The sequence below is a fragment of the Pleurodeles waltl genome, chromosome 4_2, assembly GCF_031143425.1.
Source record: "Pleurodeles waltl isolate 20211129_DDA chromosome 4_2, aPleWal1.hap1.20221129, whole genome shotgun sequence".
Classification (NCBI taxonomy): domain Eukaryota; kingdom Metazoa; phylum Chordata; class Amphibia; order Caudata; family Salamandridae; genus Pleurodeles; species Pleurodeles waltl.
Window position 1 is genome coordinate 745,254,581 of NC_090443.1, and position 15,507 is coordinate 745,270,087.

General features: G+C 45.0%; 1 protein-coding gene across 2 annotated transcripts in view; it reads left to right on the forward strand.

Moving 5' to 3' along the window:
• The window catches only part of HENMT1 (HEN methyltransferase 1), a 436,221-nt gene that overhangs the window by 176,221 nt on the left and 244,493 nt on the right, over positions 1-15,507 (forward strand). For both annotated transcript variants that reach the window (XM_069232403.1, XM_069232404.1), the window contains exon 3: positions 5,588-5,700. In XM_069232403.1, the coding sequence (XP_069088504.1) occupies positions 5,588-5,700 (113 nt within the window). The remainder of the gene's footprint in view (positions 1-5,587; positions 5,701-15,507) is intronic.

Below are 15,507 nucleotides of genomic sequence, written 5' to 3' on the forward strand. Positions count from 1 at the left end.
AATTCACAGTGCCATTGCTCTCTTTAAATGATTTATCTAATAGAGACTTCTAGCTGCAGATTCCTTACCTTAGAATTTCCTGGTGTCAGCTTGGAATCCAGAAGTTTTGCTGAGCAATACCCTTGCGCGTGCCGTCGGGTAGCGTTGTTCGGATCCTACAGGGGAGTGGTATGAGATCTTGCACGGCCTATGGAATCCAGCCTTAAATTTCCCTGCATGGGTCTGTAGGGTGAGTAAATAATCTAAACAGGAGTAGCTACCATATGCGGCTGAGAAGTAGGTATATTGTCGTGCCCCAGAGTTATGGTCCCTCCATACGTTCCGCAGGCCCATTACTTCCAGGAAGGCCTCAATGACTCAGGCCCTCATTTTAACCCTGGCGGTCTTTTGACCACCACGATTAATGTGGCGGTATCACCGCCAACAGGCTGGCAGTGTATACCGCCACATTATGAGATTGGCGGGTTGGCTGCAGCCAACCTGCCACTTCTCCACTCATACCGCCATGGCGGTATGAGCCACCGGGCCGGAGATATATATCTCCACCACAGCAGCTGACATAGTACCACCCATGGCAATATGATCCGGCCTACCACCATGGTTTTCATTGCGCTAGCAACAGCACGAAAACCAAGGCAGTAGGCCCTACCGGTGACAGTGAATTCCTTCCCTGTCAACGGTAGGCGGCTCCCCCACCCCTCCCAACACTCACCTGACACCCCGCACCCCCCTCCATCCAGACTCACCCCCTAACCCCGTTCCGATCCACTCACTGACCCCCATTACATGCACACACCACGCAACTGATCCCACCCCCCACAGCCACACGCCCCCTCCCTGCATACACACACACAGATACCCACACGCACCAGGCATACACCCATTCACTTAGACATACACGCATTCATTCACACACTGACATACACGCATTCATTCACGCGTACTTCCAGACATACACACACACATTCTAACACACAATCACACTGACATGCAGACACGCACTCACTTCACCATTATTACACACATTCACTCACACATATACACCCACGCAAACAACACACACAGGCACATTCACACACACTCAGACATTCATGCACACACTCAGACACACACTCAAAACAACCCGCCAACCTCCCACCCCCCTCCCCTGTCGAAAGACTGACTTACCTTGGTCGAGGAGGCCTTCCAGCAGGGAAACGTCAAGGGGCGCCTATACTGCCAGCTGCGCCCCGCCAGCAGAACACCGCCAGGCTGTATTACTGGTCATAATACGGCTGGCGGCGTTCTTCTGGCGTGGTGGTGCTGGCTTATCACCATCCACCACCATGAGCACTGCTGGATTTCCGCCCTTATTGTGGCGGAAGTCATGCAGTACTCATAATATGGCGGACGGATGGTAGCTGTGGTGGCAGTATGTTGTCGGCCGTCACCACGGCGGTAGGCGGTAAGTACCGCCAATGTAATAATGAGGGCCTCAGTGTCTTCCTGGGTCCGAGTCCTCGATTTTTTTATCTAACTCGGAGTCTACCACCAGGTTCAGATCTTCTCCCATAATAAGGATCCTGGACGGCATCTCCAACAATAGGGTCCTAATGTCAGCAAGTATCTGCCCTTGTAACTTCGGTGAGGCATAAACGGAACAAATGTTCAGCATTTGGCCTTCCCACATACCTGGCAATGCCACAAAGCAGCACAGGGGATCATACCATGTGCTGAATAAAGGGTGTCAATTTTTTAATAAGGATGTATGTTCCCATAGAGTCCGTGGCGTAACCTACAAGCGCAACCACCAAAGAATATTCAAATCTATCCAGGGTTTTATAGCGATTACTTTTTAGGTCTGTCTTTTGCAGGAGGACTAGGTCACAGGCGTGCCTTCACAGGTATTGGCTGAATATGGTATGCTTGATCCAACTCCCCTGCCCGTTGACATTCCACATCAACACTTTCAGGGTCTGTGACTGTGGTGTATCCACCTTATGACTTGTATGTTGGGTGTAGTTTCCATGCTTGCCTCCATTCGCTCATAACTGATCCATACCTCTGCAACGTAAATAATTCTGCCCCCCTCCCCTCTTATGGTCATCGCCAGGCAGCTCCTAGCATGTTTCACCCAGGGCCCACCATCCCCACCAAGGCCACACACCCCATCTTAGTACTTATAAACATCTCAAGTCTTATCTGCAAGCTGGCTCTGGGCGTCTGTCTTTCGGTCCATCTTACCAGGCCGGCAGTACTATGTCTAATTCAGGGGGTCCGTACTCTGCCTTAGGCCTGGGTTAATCGGCATGGTTCATTGCCTGCTCCTTCTTCACAGTCTCACAGTCTCTGCTCTCGCTTGTTGTGACTGTCCAGGTGGGCCATCCATCTAACCACTCCCAGGCCATTTTTAAGGAGAGGAGAAATGCCATGATTTGCCCTCTGCAATTACTCTCTGATGCACTGTGTGTAACTTCATATACTTGGGTTAGTACTCTCGGAGTGCTTTTTTGACCTCTTGGAAGCTGGGCCTTTGTTGTTGCACTTGAAGTGTAAAGTCTCGGAAGAAACGGAAGGTGGTGTTTTCAAATTGGAGGGTGCCTGTCATTCGAGAAGCCTGCAGGATCGCATCCCTGTTACGGTATTTGAAGATGCACACAATGAAAGTCCTGGGAGGGTCCTGACGCCTAGCCATGCCCTCAATTGGTGGTATTTTAATTCTACTTTTCCTGCTTTGCAACGGATGTTCCCCCTCGAAGCCTAAAGCTGATGGAACTACCATACGTCCAACTGTTCTGTGAACGCATGATACAGTACTTTGGCGTACCTTTAGTGGAGGAACTAAATGAAAACTGGTCTTTGTCTTCATGGCCAGTATGGTTCTACTGTGTGTAGCCTGTGTTCCTCTGTCTTTCGTGCCCTTTCGAGTGTGCACTCGATATCTGTCTTGCAACGCAATTGGTACTGTCTACGGACATGAATCTGCTAATGTCCTCATTAAGGGTTCATTTTTGGAGTTGTCCTATGAGACTTTGATTGCTTCAGGATGTCTTTTATTAGCCATTTTACATAGATCTGGATGCTACAGCTCCAGAAGTCCTGCACTCTAGCTCACCCACTGTGGACCCTGCACAGGATACTACTTTCTTCGGGGTGGCTGATGCCTCCGTATATGTTTGTTCCTTTGACTTACTCACAGAGGCTCTTACGGTTCCGTTGTCTGCGGAAGCAGGATCCATTATGGATTCGACTGACTCTGACAATATGGATGACATCTTGGAAGCCTCCACTAAGTTTTAAATGTGGCCCTTATTTTTAAACACATTCTTTATGTTTTAATTCACTTAATTTAACTTAGGTTTTTTGCTTTGCTTGTTGAGCATTTTATTCTCTTATCCTTTTTATAGTATGGGTTTTTAGAATCTGTCTTTTTCAAGAGCAAGTGGAGGGTGTCGTGAGGACCTCTGGCACCTGGAGTTGGTTCCCACTTTCTTAGCTTCATTTTATATTTCATGTGTTCCAGATTTTAACTGCATTGCCTTAGCTATGACATTTTACATACTTTTCTTGCATGATATTATTCTAGGAATGTATTGTCTGAGTTACTTGTTTTAGTTAGCCTTTTCTCGACATGTAATCAGTATATTCTGTTCAAGGCTAGGAACACAGTTCACAATATCCTAGTGCTTTCATTGCCCGTTCAGGAGACAGCTTCTAACACAGTAACACAGTGTGGTTTTATTATATAAATGATGCACTGACCTGGAAGGGGCAGAGGGGCTTTCCAGCGGCAACCATCCTGGGACGAATGCTGTGTTCGACATACGGCTCTGCTGGTGCTAATCTGCCAACTTCCCAAGAGGATTGCCATTTACACTACAGACAGACTCCTGACACCTTTTCTAAGTTTGGGGCTAAGGCTAATCCTATAGACCGGGCCAGGCAGAAGGATACACCCACTATGCTTTCAGGTAGCAACCTTTACAACCCCTAGAACTCATTTTCCATGGTTGGATTGTTCATTAACTTTACCATGTTTATTATGCTGATAACTTTTCTCTGTTTTCTTTGCCCAATAATCACAGCTCATTCTCTCCAGATTACGATTGCTTCAATAAATGTATGGAAAACTTAACTTGTATCTCTTTTGTGTTTCGTCTGGACGTGCATGAGTAATACAATGAAAGGGTGAGATATGTTTCCACAACTTCCCTGTGGAGTCAGAGTGTCATGTTCAGGTTGCCACAGTCCTTTCACCCTGGCAGCATTGGGGGTGGGGGGGTAGATGAAGCACTGTGAGCCCACCAGGAATTGAGCCAATGTTTTCTGACAGTGTGGATGGACTCCCACATCCTGAAGTTCTGTTGTCTTAATACACATTCCTATTATCTTAGTAGGAACCATATAACACTGTCAACCCTCACTATGCGATATACCTCGATACTTGTGGAGGGGAACCCCAGAAGGATACTGCAGTGAGTCTAGATTCCTGGGAGGCCAAAACTGATGGAGATTTCGTCACTGATAGGTGTGATACACCATGTACTGCTAGCAGGGAAGTGGGTGCTAGAGAAAGGCTCTGAGGATTTTTCCAGTGTATTTAACCAATGTCAGCAAAGGTAGTCTGCTCTATCACGATTTTTGTTTGTGTTTATTCTATGATGGAAGGGGGTGGGGTGTGAAAGTCATGATTGATGTTATGTTTCCGATTTCTTGGTATATAACTGTTGACAGAGAAAATCAATACATAAAAATATAAAAAAATAAGGTGTGTAACGTTTGAATCCCAACAGTAGTAGTTCTTCTGTGTCTTCCTACCAGGGAGTCTGATCATTCAGATCTCAAATTGGAAAACAGCTAGCCAGTAGCAGTTATCTCACTCCCTTCTCCTCCTCTGTGGGGAAACCACCTTCCCAGACCTGAGAGAAAGAGATTAGTTGGTCCAAGTCTGGCAGTTTTTGGCTATAGGGAAAACCACATTGCCACTTGCGCACAAAACCAAACCCTTTGACACAGATCGAGCGCCCTTTCAAAAACACCTGTCAAGTGAATACAGTGAGCTAACTTGTGCACACTTCTTAAAAGTGCTACTAGTTTTTCCATTGGAGATGAAACAACTCTTCACTGTAGAAGGAACAGCAGTAGCCTCATTAGAGTATCCTAGTATAGCTGGGACTAGAGACTACCTTTAGAACAAAGATCCTGGGATGACTACAACAAGTCACAGTTGTAAATTGGGGGGAGGGTGAGTAGAAGGGAATGCTTTTATCTTTCTTTGTTGAAGGGATCCTTGTTTTCCTATCCAGCTAGAAGGTTATAGGTGATGGAATGTATCTGTGTTAAAATATGAATTAAAAACGGTTTATTCTAAAGTGCTCATTAAATAAATTAAGATATGCATTTAGTTATCACATTAACTGTTAAAATCAAGCACAACTAATTTATTAGTAAGTATGTTCAATCTCATTGGATCAAAAAGGTCATATAGCGTATAATAACTGCCTGGATCCCCTCACACTTCTGATCACTGTTTATGTACATGTAAATTGCAACATAATCTGCCTTGAAATGTATTGCCTAATTTATTTCTATTTGAATTAATTCACAGGTGGCAGACTTGGGCTGTGCTGACTGCTCATTGTTGTGGATGCTGAAATTTTGCAAATGCATTGAGGAACTTGTTGGTCTAGACATCTGTGAAGATGAAATGAAAGAGAAAATGTAATACATTCTTTAATTTTTTTCATTATCTTTAAAGTGTTAAATTAAAGATTGGACAGCAGAAGCCAAGTATTCAAACAAATGAAGAGAAGTTACAAAAATAGAAATACTTTTTCAGAAGCAATTTAATGCTTTTACTTTGACACCATCCCCGTTTGGGCCTTCTTCAAGGCTTACTGTTGGGAATAAAGTTCTTTGAATTTTCTAGCATAATTGAGATCAGAGATGTACTATACTAGATTAATAACCTTTGTTTTTAAATAATCGTTTGAAGATTTGTATCTGTGTTGTAAATTGTGAAATTCCCCTCCTTGACACTGCTTGCCTGTTAGAAATGTGGTCTTTGGTTGAAAGTCATTTGGCACTCTGTCCAAGCAGGGACTCTCAGTCTAGCCAGGGTAGGGAGATACACACCTAGGATAATCCCTGCTCACCCCCTTGGTAGCTTGGCACAAGCAGTCAGGCTTATCTCAGAGGCAATGTGTAAAGTATTTGTACTAGCACACACAGTAACACAGTGAAAACACCACAAAAGGACTCCACACCAGTTTTAAAAAATGGCCAATATTTATCTAAATCAAACAAGACCAAAACGACAAAAATCCAGCATACACAAGCAAAGATATGACTTTTTAAAGTAAAAAGAGTCTTAATCCATAGAAATCAATGGATGTTTTAGCACAAAGTACCTGGTATGTGTCAAAGATAAAGCCTCAAGGGCGACGGTGCGTCAGAAAAGCGATGCTTCACAAGTGAGGCTGTGTGTTGATTCTTTATTCGCACCGGAAGCTGTGCATCGATTCTTTACCCGCAAGGGAGGCTGCAGATCGATTCTGGGAGCGCAGCCTCGGGTCCATGCAGTGATGTTGAATATTTTGATCCATGCGTGGAAATTTCTGATGTGCTATAGGAAGAGTCCACGTTGAGAACAGGTGCTGTGCCATTTCTCCAGCCATAAAGCAGGCGCTGCATAGAATTTTCACCCGCGGGACGGGCAGTGGGTCAGGTTTTCTGATGCGTTCGCAGCGGTGTGTGGATTTTTTCCTACAGGTCACCAGCTTCCATTTCTAAGGGCACAGGGACTTGATTTGGCACTGCTTAGCAAATCAGGACTCTCAGCAGAAAAGCCCAAGTGCTGGCAGATGAACTCTTTGATGGCCCTGAGACTTCAGAACAGGGGGCAAGCTCAGTCCAAGCCCTTGGAGAAACTTCACAAGCAGGATACACAGCAAAGTCCAGTCTTTGTCCTTTCTGAAGAAGAAGCAGCAACTGCAGGCCAACCCAGCAAGGCACACACAGCAAAGGGGCAGAACTCCTCCTCCAGCTGTTCAGATCTTCTACTTGGCAGAGGTTGCTTTTGATCCACAAGTATTCTAAAAGACTGGGGTTTTGGGTCCACTACTTATACTCATTTCTGCCTTTGAAGTAGGCAAACGTCAAAGGAAAATCTCTGTTGTTCACAAGATCCTACCTTGCCCAGGCCTAGCCCCAGACACACACCAGGAGGTTGGAGACTGTGTTGTGTAAGGGCAGGGACAGCCCTTTCAGGTGTAAGTGTCAGCTCCTCCTTCCCCACTCTAGCCCAGATGGCTCATCAGAATATTCAGGCTACACCCCAGCTCCCTTTGTATCACTGTCTAGATGGGATTCACAAACAGCCCAACTGTCAGTCTGACCCAGACAGGAAATACACAAGCAGGCGCAATCACGGAATGTTTTAAGCAAGAAAATGCCCACTTTCTAAAAGTGGAACTTTCAAACTGACAATCTAAAAAACAACTTTACCAAAAGATGTATTTTTAAATTGTGAGTTCCGAGACCCCAAACTCACCGTCTCTATCTGCTCCCAATGAGAAACTTCATTTAAAATATACTTAAAGGCAGTCCCCATTTTAACCCATGAGAGAGATAGGCTTTCCAATAGTGAAATCTAATTTAGCAGTGTTTTACTATCAGAACATGTAAAACACACCAGTACATGCCCTACCTTTTAAACACACTACACCCTGCCCATGGGGCTACCTAGGGCCTACCTTAGGGGTGACTTATATTTAGGAAAAGGGAAGGTTTGGGCCTGGCAAGTGGGTACACTTGCCAGGTCGATTTGGCAGTGCAAAACTGTATACACAGACACTGTAGTGGTATGTCTGAGACATGTTTACAGGGCTACTCATATGGGTAGCACAACCAATGCTGCAGACCCACTAGTAGCATTTGATTTGCAGACCCTGGGCACCTCTAGCGCACTTTACTAGGGACTTACTAGTAAATCAAATATGCCAATCAGGGATAACCAATCATAGTTACAATTTACACAGGACTCACTTGCACTTTAGCATTGGTCAGCAGTGGTAAAGTGCCTAGACTACCAAAAATCAGCAAAAACAACATCCAGCACACAGTCAAAAACACAGCAAGCAGAGACAAAAGACAGGGGAAACCACACCAAGGATGCCAGGTCTAACATTGCCTATAGGGTTGTCATATTTTAAAATGTGTGGCTATGTTTGCAAATGTCGATTCTTATCATTTTAAAGTCAAGGGTCTTCAAGTGAAATTTTATGAGAAGGCAGCGCACTATTATTATATTGTATAGCATTTTTAGGTTTGGGTTGATGGATACCTTTGGTTTGGACCTTCATAAGTCTTCCTTTGACTTCATTAAACTATATGTTTTTTCTAAATTAACTAATTTCTGTGTTCTCACTTACATTGTTAATTTCTAGGAACACTTCCCACTAGTGGGTAGAATTTATGCTGATGTTTTTCTTGTGCATGTGTTTTCCACTCTTTTCATTTCATTCATCTTTTTTGTTTTTTGCTGCCTCCTCTCATCCAAGTAGCAGCATCTTGTTTCGACTATTACTATAAGGGTGAGAAGCAACCAGGATCATTAGTTAAAGATGTGTCTGCGTTCATATCTGGGTCATTTGAATTTCATGTTGCATCTATTCTTGTCTCAGTCATGTAGGGAGTTCATCCTGTAAACCAAATTACTGAAATTGGCCCTTACTTCTAGTAATATTATCATCCATAAATCATAATTTGCACAGTGTATAAGAAATGGCTTAATCATTTACTTCTTTCACTATTGATAGTGTGGGAGTGTCAACCATCAGAGATCTGTCTCTGAGAAAATACCAATAACATTTGATTTGTGAGCCCTTCACTCAACCTCGCCTATCAAGCTAGGCATTGGAAGGCAGGCTACGGAATAGTATTATTAGTTCACTAATCGGAGAATTTTGGATTATTATATGATGTGGATATGCAACCTTACCCTTTAATAATGACGCAAATCCATATCTTGTCCAGCTAGGTTTGTTTGCAAAAGCTTAGCTCAGTCATGGGTAGTTGTGGCTCAGAGTAGTCAGGTTTTATCAAAAGAACAAGTGCAAAGCATCATGTAGTAACTAAACAGTAAAAAAAGAAGGAAACACAACACAAGGAAAATCCAACACCAATGTATAACAATAGGTTGTATTTTTATCTTTAACTAGATAGTATGGGGTGTGGCCAAGATGATAACTGAGTAAGTCGCTCAGCTTAGCACTCTATGCTGTTTACCTCTGCAAGTATCCTGATCTTCTGTGACCCGTTTCCCTGCCACCAGCATTGCCCGCCACAGGCCTTCAGAGATGGGGAGGTGGGAACTGGGCTGTCAGCTGCTGCTGTGGTTTTTCCACTGGCTTTGAACACCATGACGCAGCCACTGAGCAGAGCATTGGAGGCCCAATTGGCTGAGGCAGAGGAGCAGATGCCACAAGGTGAGGCCTAACTTCTGAACTCATTGGTTGGCCTGCCTGCAGTTCTTGCTTATTTCACCCGTCCCCAAAGTCATCATAGCAAGGGAGGAACAACATTGCCTGGCTGGCACTCCTGGGTCGCCCACGGTGCGGTGTCTGCTCTGGGCGCTGACATCATGGCACTGCTGAGGTCCCCATGTTAATTAACAGAAATGGCAGCTGGGGCTGGGTATGTGGCAGCTGACCCACCTGACAAGGGAGCATGTCTGTCTCTTTTCCTCCTTCATGGGTACACTGGGGCCCACCTACTGGGACCTTAAAAGAAAGCAATGGAGACACTGTTGAAGAATGAGGTTTCAATACAGCATCCCATAGAACTTTGTTTTGCTTTACTTTTGACTGAGCCAAAATATACACACTGAAAGGAGTCGAAAAGATTCTCTGGAATGCACTTCTTAATCTGAAGAAGACATTTATTATAGCTTTTCGCAAGGCTCGTGAAGGAAGGCTTGAGTAGCAAAAAGTATACTCTTAAAATCTGCAACCATGAAGTAAGACCATGTATAAAGAATCGTCAATATATAAACAGCAAATATATACATGCAAGGATACAAACACTTATATTGATATATGTTTATATATTCATACACAATGCAAAGCAAATAATTAATAGAAATGCATCACCGTAGAGCCTGTCAGGTGCTTCATCGTTCTCCTGCCAACAAGCCTATGACCCCGTTCGACTGCGAGAAAGAGAGATCTCTACCCTCACGGGAAATATATATCAGGCATTCGACGTCTAAATCCTGATTGAGTTCTCTGAATTCTCCACTGTCGAGCTGGGTCTCTTATATATTTTAAACTAATGAGGAAGGAGCTTTCTGGAAAAGCCCCTCCCACTGCGCAAGAAGTATTAAAAAATGCAGGCTATTTTAGGTCAGCCTTGAAAGAAACACATCGGGACTTGGCCAAAATCCCGAGGTGTCTTTCCCAAAACCAAACGGTTCTCTGCTGTACCATAAACCTCAGTCTAGTGAGTGCATCCTTACCTCACTAGCTGACTCCTTCACCTTATGTCCTAGCTCTTCGGTGAGAAAAGAAAAACACGTTGCATAACATGTTTGTAAGGAAAACTGCAGTGAAGCTAAGGCTAAGCTGAATACAAAATGGAGTCTGTAACTGGTGACCACTAATGTGACAGTGGACAGCTAAGCCAAGTGCAAAGTGGTGCGACACGAAGTCAGTGGTCAAAATAGAAAATATCACCACAAACTTTGAGGACAGCATTCCCTTTGCTGGTAAGTGCCCATATCTTGGAAACGGGGTGACCCTCTGTTGAAATCGCCACCTGACTAAAGGCAAGGAACTGACCAGTGATGAAGGGGACTTGTAACTGTGCTAGCTTCATGTCTGAGAGACCATCATAATAATCTGGCCTGGCACGCTTGCATCTCCATCCCCCACCCTGTGCTTGTCTCCCCTGCATCATGGTGAAACCAAAGGGCAGGAAAACCCAAGGGACAAGTTAGCCTCCATGACAAAGCAACATCGCTTCAGGACCCCACAGGAATATCTACAGCCACTGATGCTATAATGCAGGAACGCACCACCAAATTAGAAGATATACTGAAGGCTATACAGGGTGTGAAATCCAGTTTGGAAACTAAACTAGATGAAATAACGATTGAGGTGGGGCTGATGAAGGCGGATCATAGCAAACTCACAGAACGGTTGGAAACTAAAGAGTTAACATTGATGATGCTTGGCCCCTCAGTCTGTGAAATGGAATCACCCATGAAAGCTCTCTAGGAGGAAATTCGATTCTTAAAACTAAAAGTGGTTGTTGCAGAAACGTGCACAGTGGGCCTCCTGGATCGGTCCAAGGGCCCCAGAATGCAACTATACCTTGAGACATGGCTCGTGGATACGGTACTGGCTGGCAAACATTCATGCTTTTTCTCAGTGGAATGAGCACACAGACTACCAGGGCAACCCCTCCCCTGGGGGTGCCCACTTCCCCCAGACTGGTGGTGGTGAGAGTTTTCAACTACCGGGATAGAGACCACTTCCTACAGACATCCAGAGAACGAGGGACATAGGTAGTCATTTATCCTGACTATACTACTGATATACAGTACTGCAGAACGTCATTCCGAGGGGTTGAGCAGTGCCTCCTAGGACTCAACATAAGATGTGCTTTGATTTTCCTGGCCAAACTCCGACTCACAGATGACAGGAAAGTCTAATTTTTTAAAACTCTGGCGGAAGCGCATTCATGGTAGAACACTAAATGGGCCCCTGAGGCCAGTGACCACAATGACTCCACTGCTCTCAAGCAGGCTTGATCACACAAAAAAAGACTCTACAGAAGACTCAGTGGCCAGCCATCTCAAGAACAAGTGGCTAAAGAATTAGCCGCAATAGTAGAAGAGATTGAATGGTACACCAGCCCCAGAACGTCAACATCAGGAAATTACCAGGAGCACCATAGTGATATGGACATTACCGCTCTGAAGGAGGCTATGTTGACCTTGAGATGGGGCCCTGTGCTGATGCCGAAGATGGCAGACTTGGTTGGGTAGCCGATGGAAACCCTTTATTCTTTGCTGGTTTGCTTCATCTTTCATGGTCGGAGAGGAACAATGGACATAAAAACTGCTAGATGGAGGTGATGCGTGGACGGAGTCGGGGGAGGGGTTGGCGATGATGCATGATTTAGGGGCAGAATTCCTGGGGCTGGGCACAGAGAACAGAGTACATAACTTTATAATACCTGCCCTCCCCCCAACTACTGAATAAACATGATATGTGAGCACCAATTTAGGGTGGCAAAGTTATGGAGAGGCGTGATCCGGGTCCTCGACAATGGATGGGGAGTTTTTCACAGTTCATACTTCGAGTGCACGTGCTGGTAGCCAGGCAGGCATGACACTATGCATAGCCAACCCAGGCCTAAGGCAGTGGAGATATTGTGCATCCTTTTCAATACAAGGGACATAATGCCTGACACATATACAACATACCGGCCTGAAATGTTAACAAATGGGCACCCACCCCAAGAGTTACAGAATTCATGGTTATCTTAAACACAAAGGTATACACTTTGCATGTTTACAAGAGAAGCATATGATCACCAGAGAACCTGCTAACTGGTGAGGGTGATGGCACACCACATTGCTGGGCACCACATACTCCATACTCTGACTATGCTAGAGGGGTACTAATTTGGATTACATCTAGGGTTTGAATTCCAGAAGACACTCCAGACCAGACTAGGAGGGTTGTTACGTAACTCTAGAGAGGCTACTTGACGGAGAACAAATAGCACTGATAGTAGTATATGCCCCCAACACATGTGCAGCGACTTTCTTTGCCACATTCGCCCCTTCTCTTCTCTCAGACTTAACTTTGCCATGCATGTGGGGGAGGGGATTTTAACGAGGTTTCAGCCTTTCACAATAACAGATCGCTCCCCCCTGCTCCCGGGCCTTACTCGTTGCCAATGTTGTAGTGTAGCACTGTTGAAGTCACTATCCCAATAGATGACAAACTTTATGGTCATGGAGACGGGAAGAGCCATTCGCCCAACTAGTGAGGAGTACTTGTTTTACTCCTGGAAGCACACCTTACACACATCATAGATCTGTTCTATTGTAGAAAGAAATTTGTGGATAAATTGATAGCCACAGAATACCTGGGGTGCACACTTTCTGACCATAACTCCCTTAAAATAACCATCATCTGTGGACAAAAGCCCTCTGTGTGCCAACCTGGAGACTGCCCTTAGAAGTGCTGCATGACCGCCTAACCATTGCTGAAATTGGGGACCATGTACAGAACTATTTCAGAGAGAACGAGGGGACGCCATCTGATCGAGTAATAGAATGGAACACATTTACAATGGTATTAAGGGGATTGTGCATCAAGATATTCCACAGGGTGAAACACACATTAAGGTGGGACCTCAACACCCTAGAGGACCGCATAAGCACACTGGAATGCAAAGCAGTAGGCATAGAACAGGCCTGGCATGATCTTGTCATCGCCCAAGCGGACTACAATACAGCAGTACACAGATGGGGACGCCTTCAACATAGAAAGGGTACAGCCTGGCAACATGGGAAAGGCAACAAAGCTAGACACACACTAGCCTGGCTCCTTAGATCCAGGTCCCCTACCGCGCCTATTGTTGTGATCAGGGACACAACTGAAAGTGCAGGTAGTCCACAATTTTTGTTTAATGGCGTGTTCAAAGACAATTACATTACCCGTTACCCTTTATACCCCCTGGTCCGAACTGAAGGGAACAGACAACAGATTATTACTTAAGTGCATTTCCCTTTAAACCTTCCTCAATGCGACTCAGACAGCTAAACTGGAGGACCTCCTCCAAACTGAGGAAATGCAAGCCACAATAACTCAAATGGCCAGGGGCAAAACACCGGGCCCTTAAATTCTATGCTGCATACACACCAGGACTAGTGGCGTGCCTTTTAAAGACAGATGAGTCGGCCAAGGGACTGGTCAGCTACCAAAGTTTAGAGTGAAGCTTTAATTGTGGTCTTACCAAAACCCGACCGGGATTCCCTAGCAGTAGGATCCTATAGGCCGCCTTATTGAATCTAGATTACAAAATTCTGGGGAAAGTATTGGCCCAGACTCTGATAAATACTGATCAAAAGGCTTTGTACTAGACCGTAACACCTTCCTAAGTCTCAGACACTTATTTGGGACTTTGGATTGGGCTAGGAGATACCAGGAGAATCACTGGGTGATGTCACTAGATATTGAAAAGGCATTTGATCCCCTCAACTGACGTTATCTGCTTGGATTTTTACTCAGTTTCGCTACAGGGGCTGAATTCCTTCAGTAGGTGAAATTGCTGTACAGGGTCCAGAGGCTAGATTGCATACTGGGGGACTAATAGTATATCCTATCTGGATCAGTAGAGGAACATGACCGGGGTGCCCACTTCCCCCTTTCATAATTGCTCTGGCTGTAGAGCCCGTGGTCTGTGCCATGTGAGCGTTCACCCACTCCCACCAACCCCGCAGACCCTCCACATAGCAAGAGGGTAGAGTGCTTTTCTGAGAAGGACGCATCTGGAAACATTGGAAGCAAGATCAGACACATATCCCCCATGAGCAGCAGTCACGCTGTAGTGGAAGAGTGGACACCGGGCCACTCAAGGGAGAGAAATGGGTGTTCAGAGGGGGACCACAAAACATATGGAGAAGGCATTACAAACTAGTCCACGACATGACTTTAGAAGGCACATTAAAGCTTCACTGGGATCCTCTACTGTTAATCTACTCCTGTGACACAGTGCACTCGAAGGGTTATTGACAGAGTGAAGTTGTTACACAGGCATACATAATGTAATCACCATTGTCACTGCTTGTATATCTGTGACAGGGGTGTGGAATTTCTGAAAAAAATTACTTGTCTTAAGGACAAAGTTCCACAGTAATCTTCTAGCCCTGTAAAGAAATCCACTTGTCCCACCTACCGTACATATCGACTAGAAGGGCTTGCATGGATGCATTAAAACAGCCTACAAAGTAAACATGTCCATCTCAGCCTCTTGGCTCCATTAGTAGGCTGCCGTGCAAATCCTCTTAGAGCAGCATTGTATCTACCAGGCTGTTTTCTTGCCATAGGCATAAACCACTTACCCTTCACTCTCTGACTTCTGAGCCCATACCTCTTCCACCGACTCTGAGGATCCATCATACTTTCTTGCTTTCTCACAACATTGGTTTAATAAGTTTCCTGTTAACATACAGCACTTTCTTTACAGATAGGCCACATATATATATATACAGGAAGAAATACAGAAATACGTATGCTACCTTCCCCACCTTTCTCACAACAGATTTAATTCCCCTCTTCGTCACTCTCCCCTCCAACAGCTGCATGCCCTATGTCCAATCTTACTACAGGTTCTGCAATTGTCCTCTTCTTCACCACTCTCACCATAGGTTTCATTACCCCTCCTCCAGTCCCACCACAGGCTGCAAGTGTCTTTCTTTCACCTCGACTCCAAAATCCCCTCCTCTGT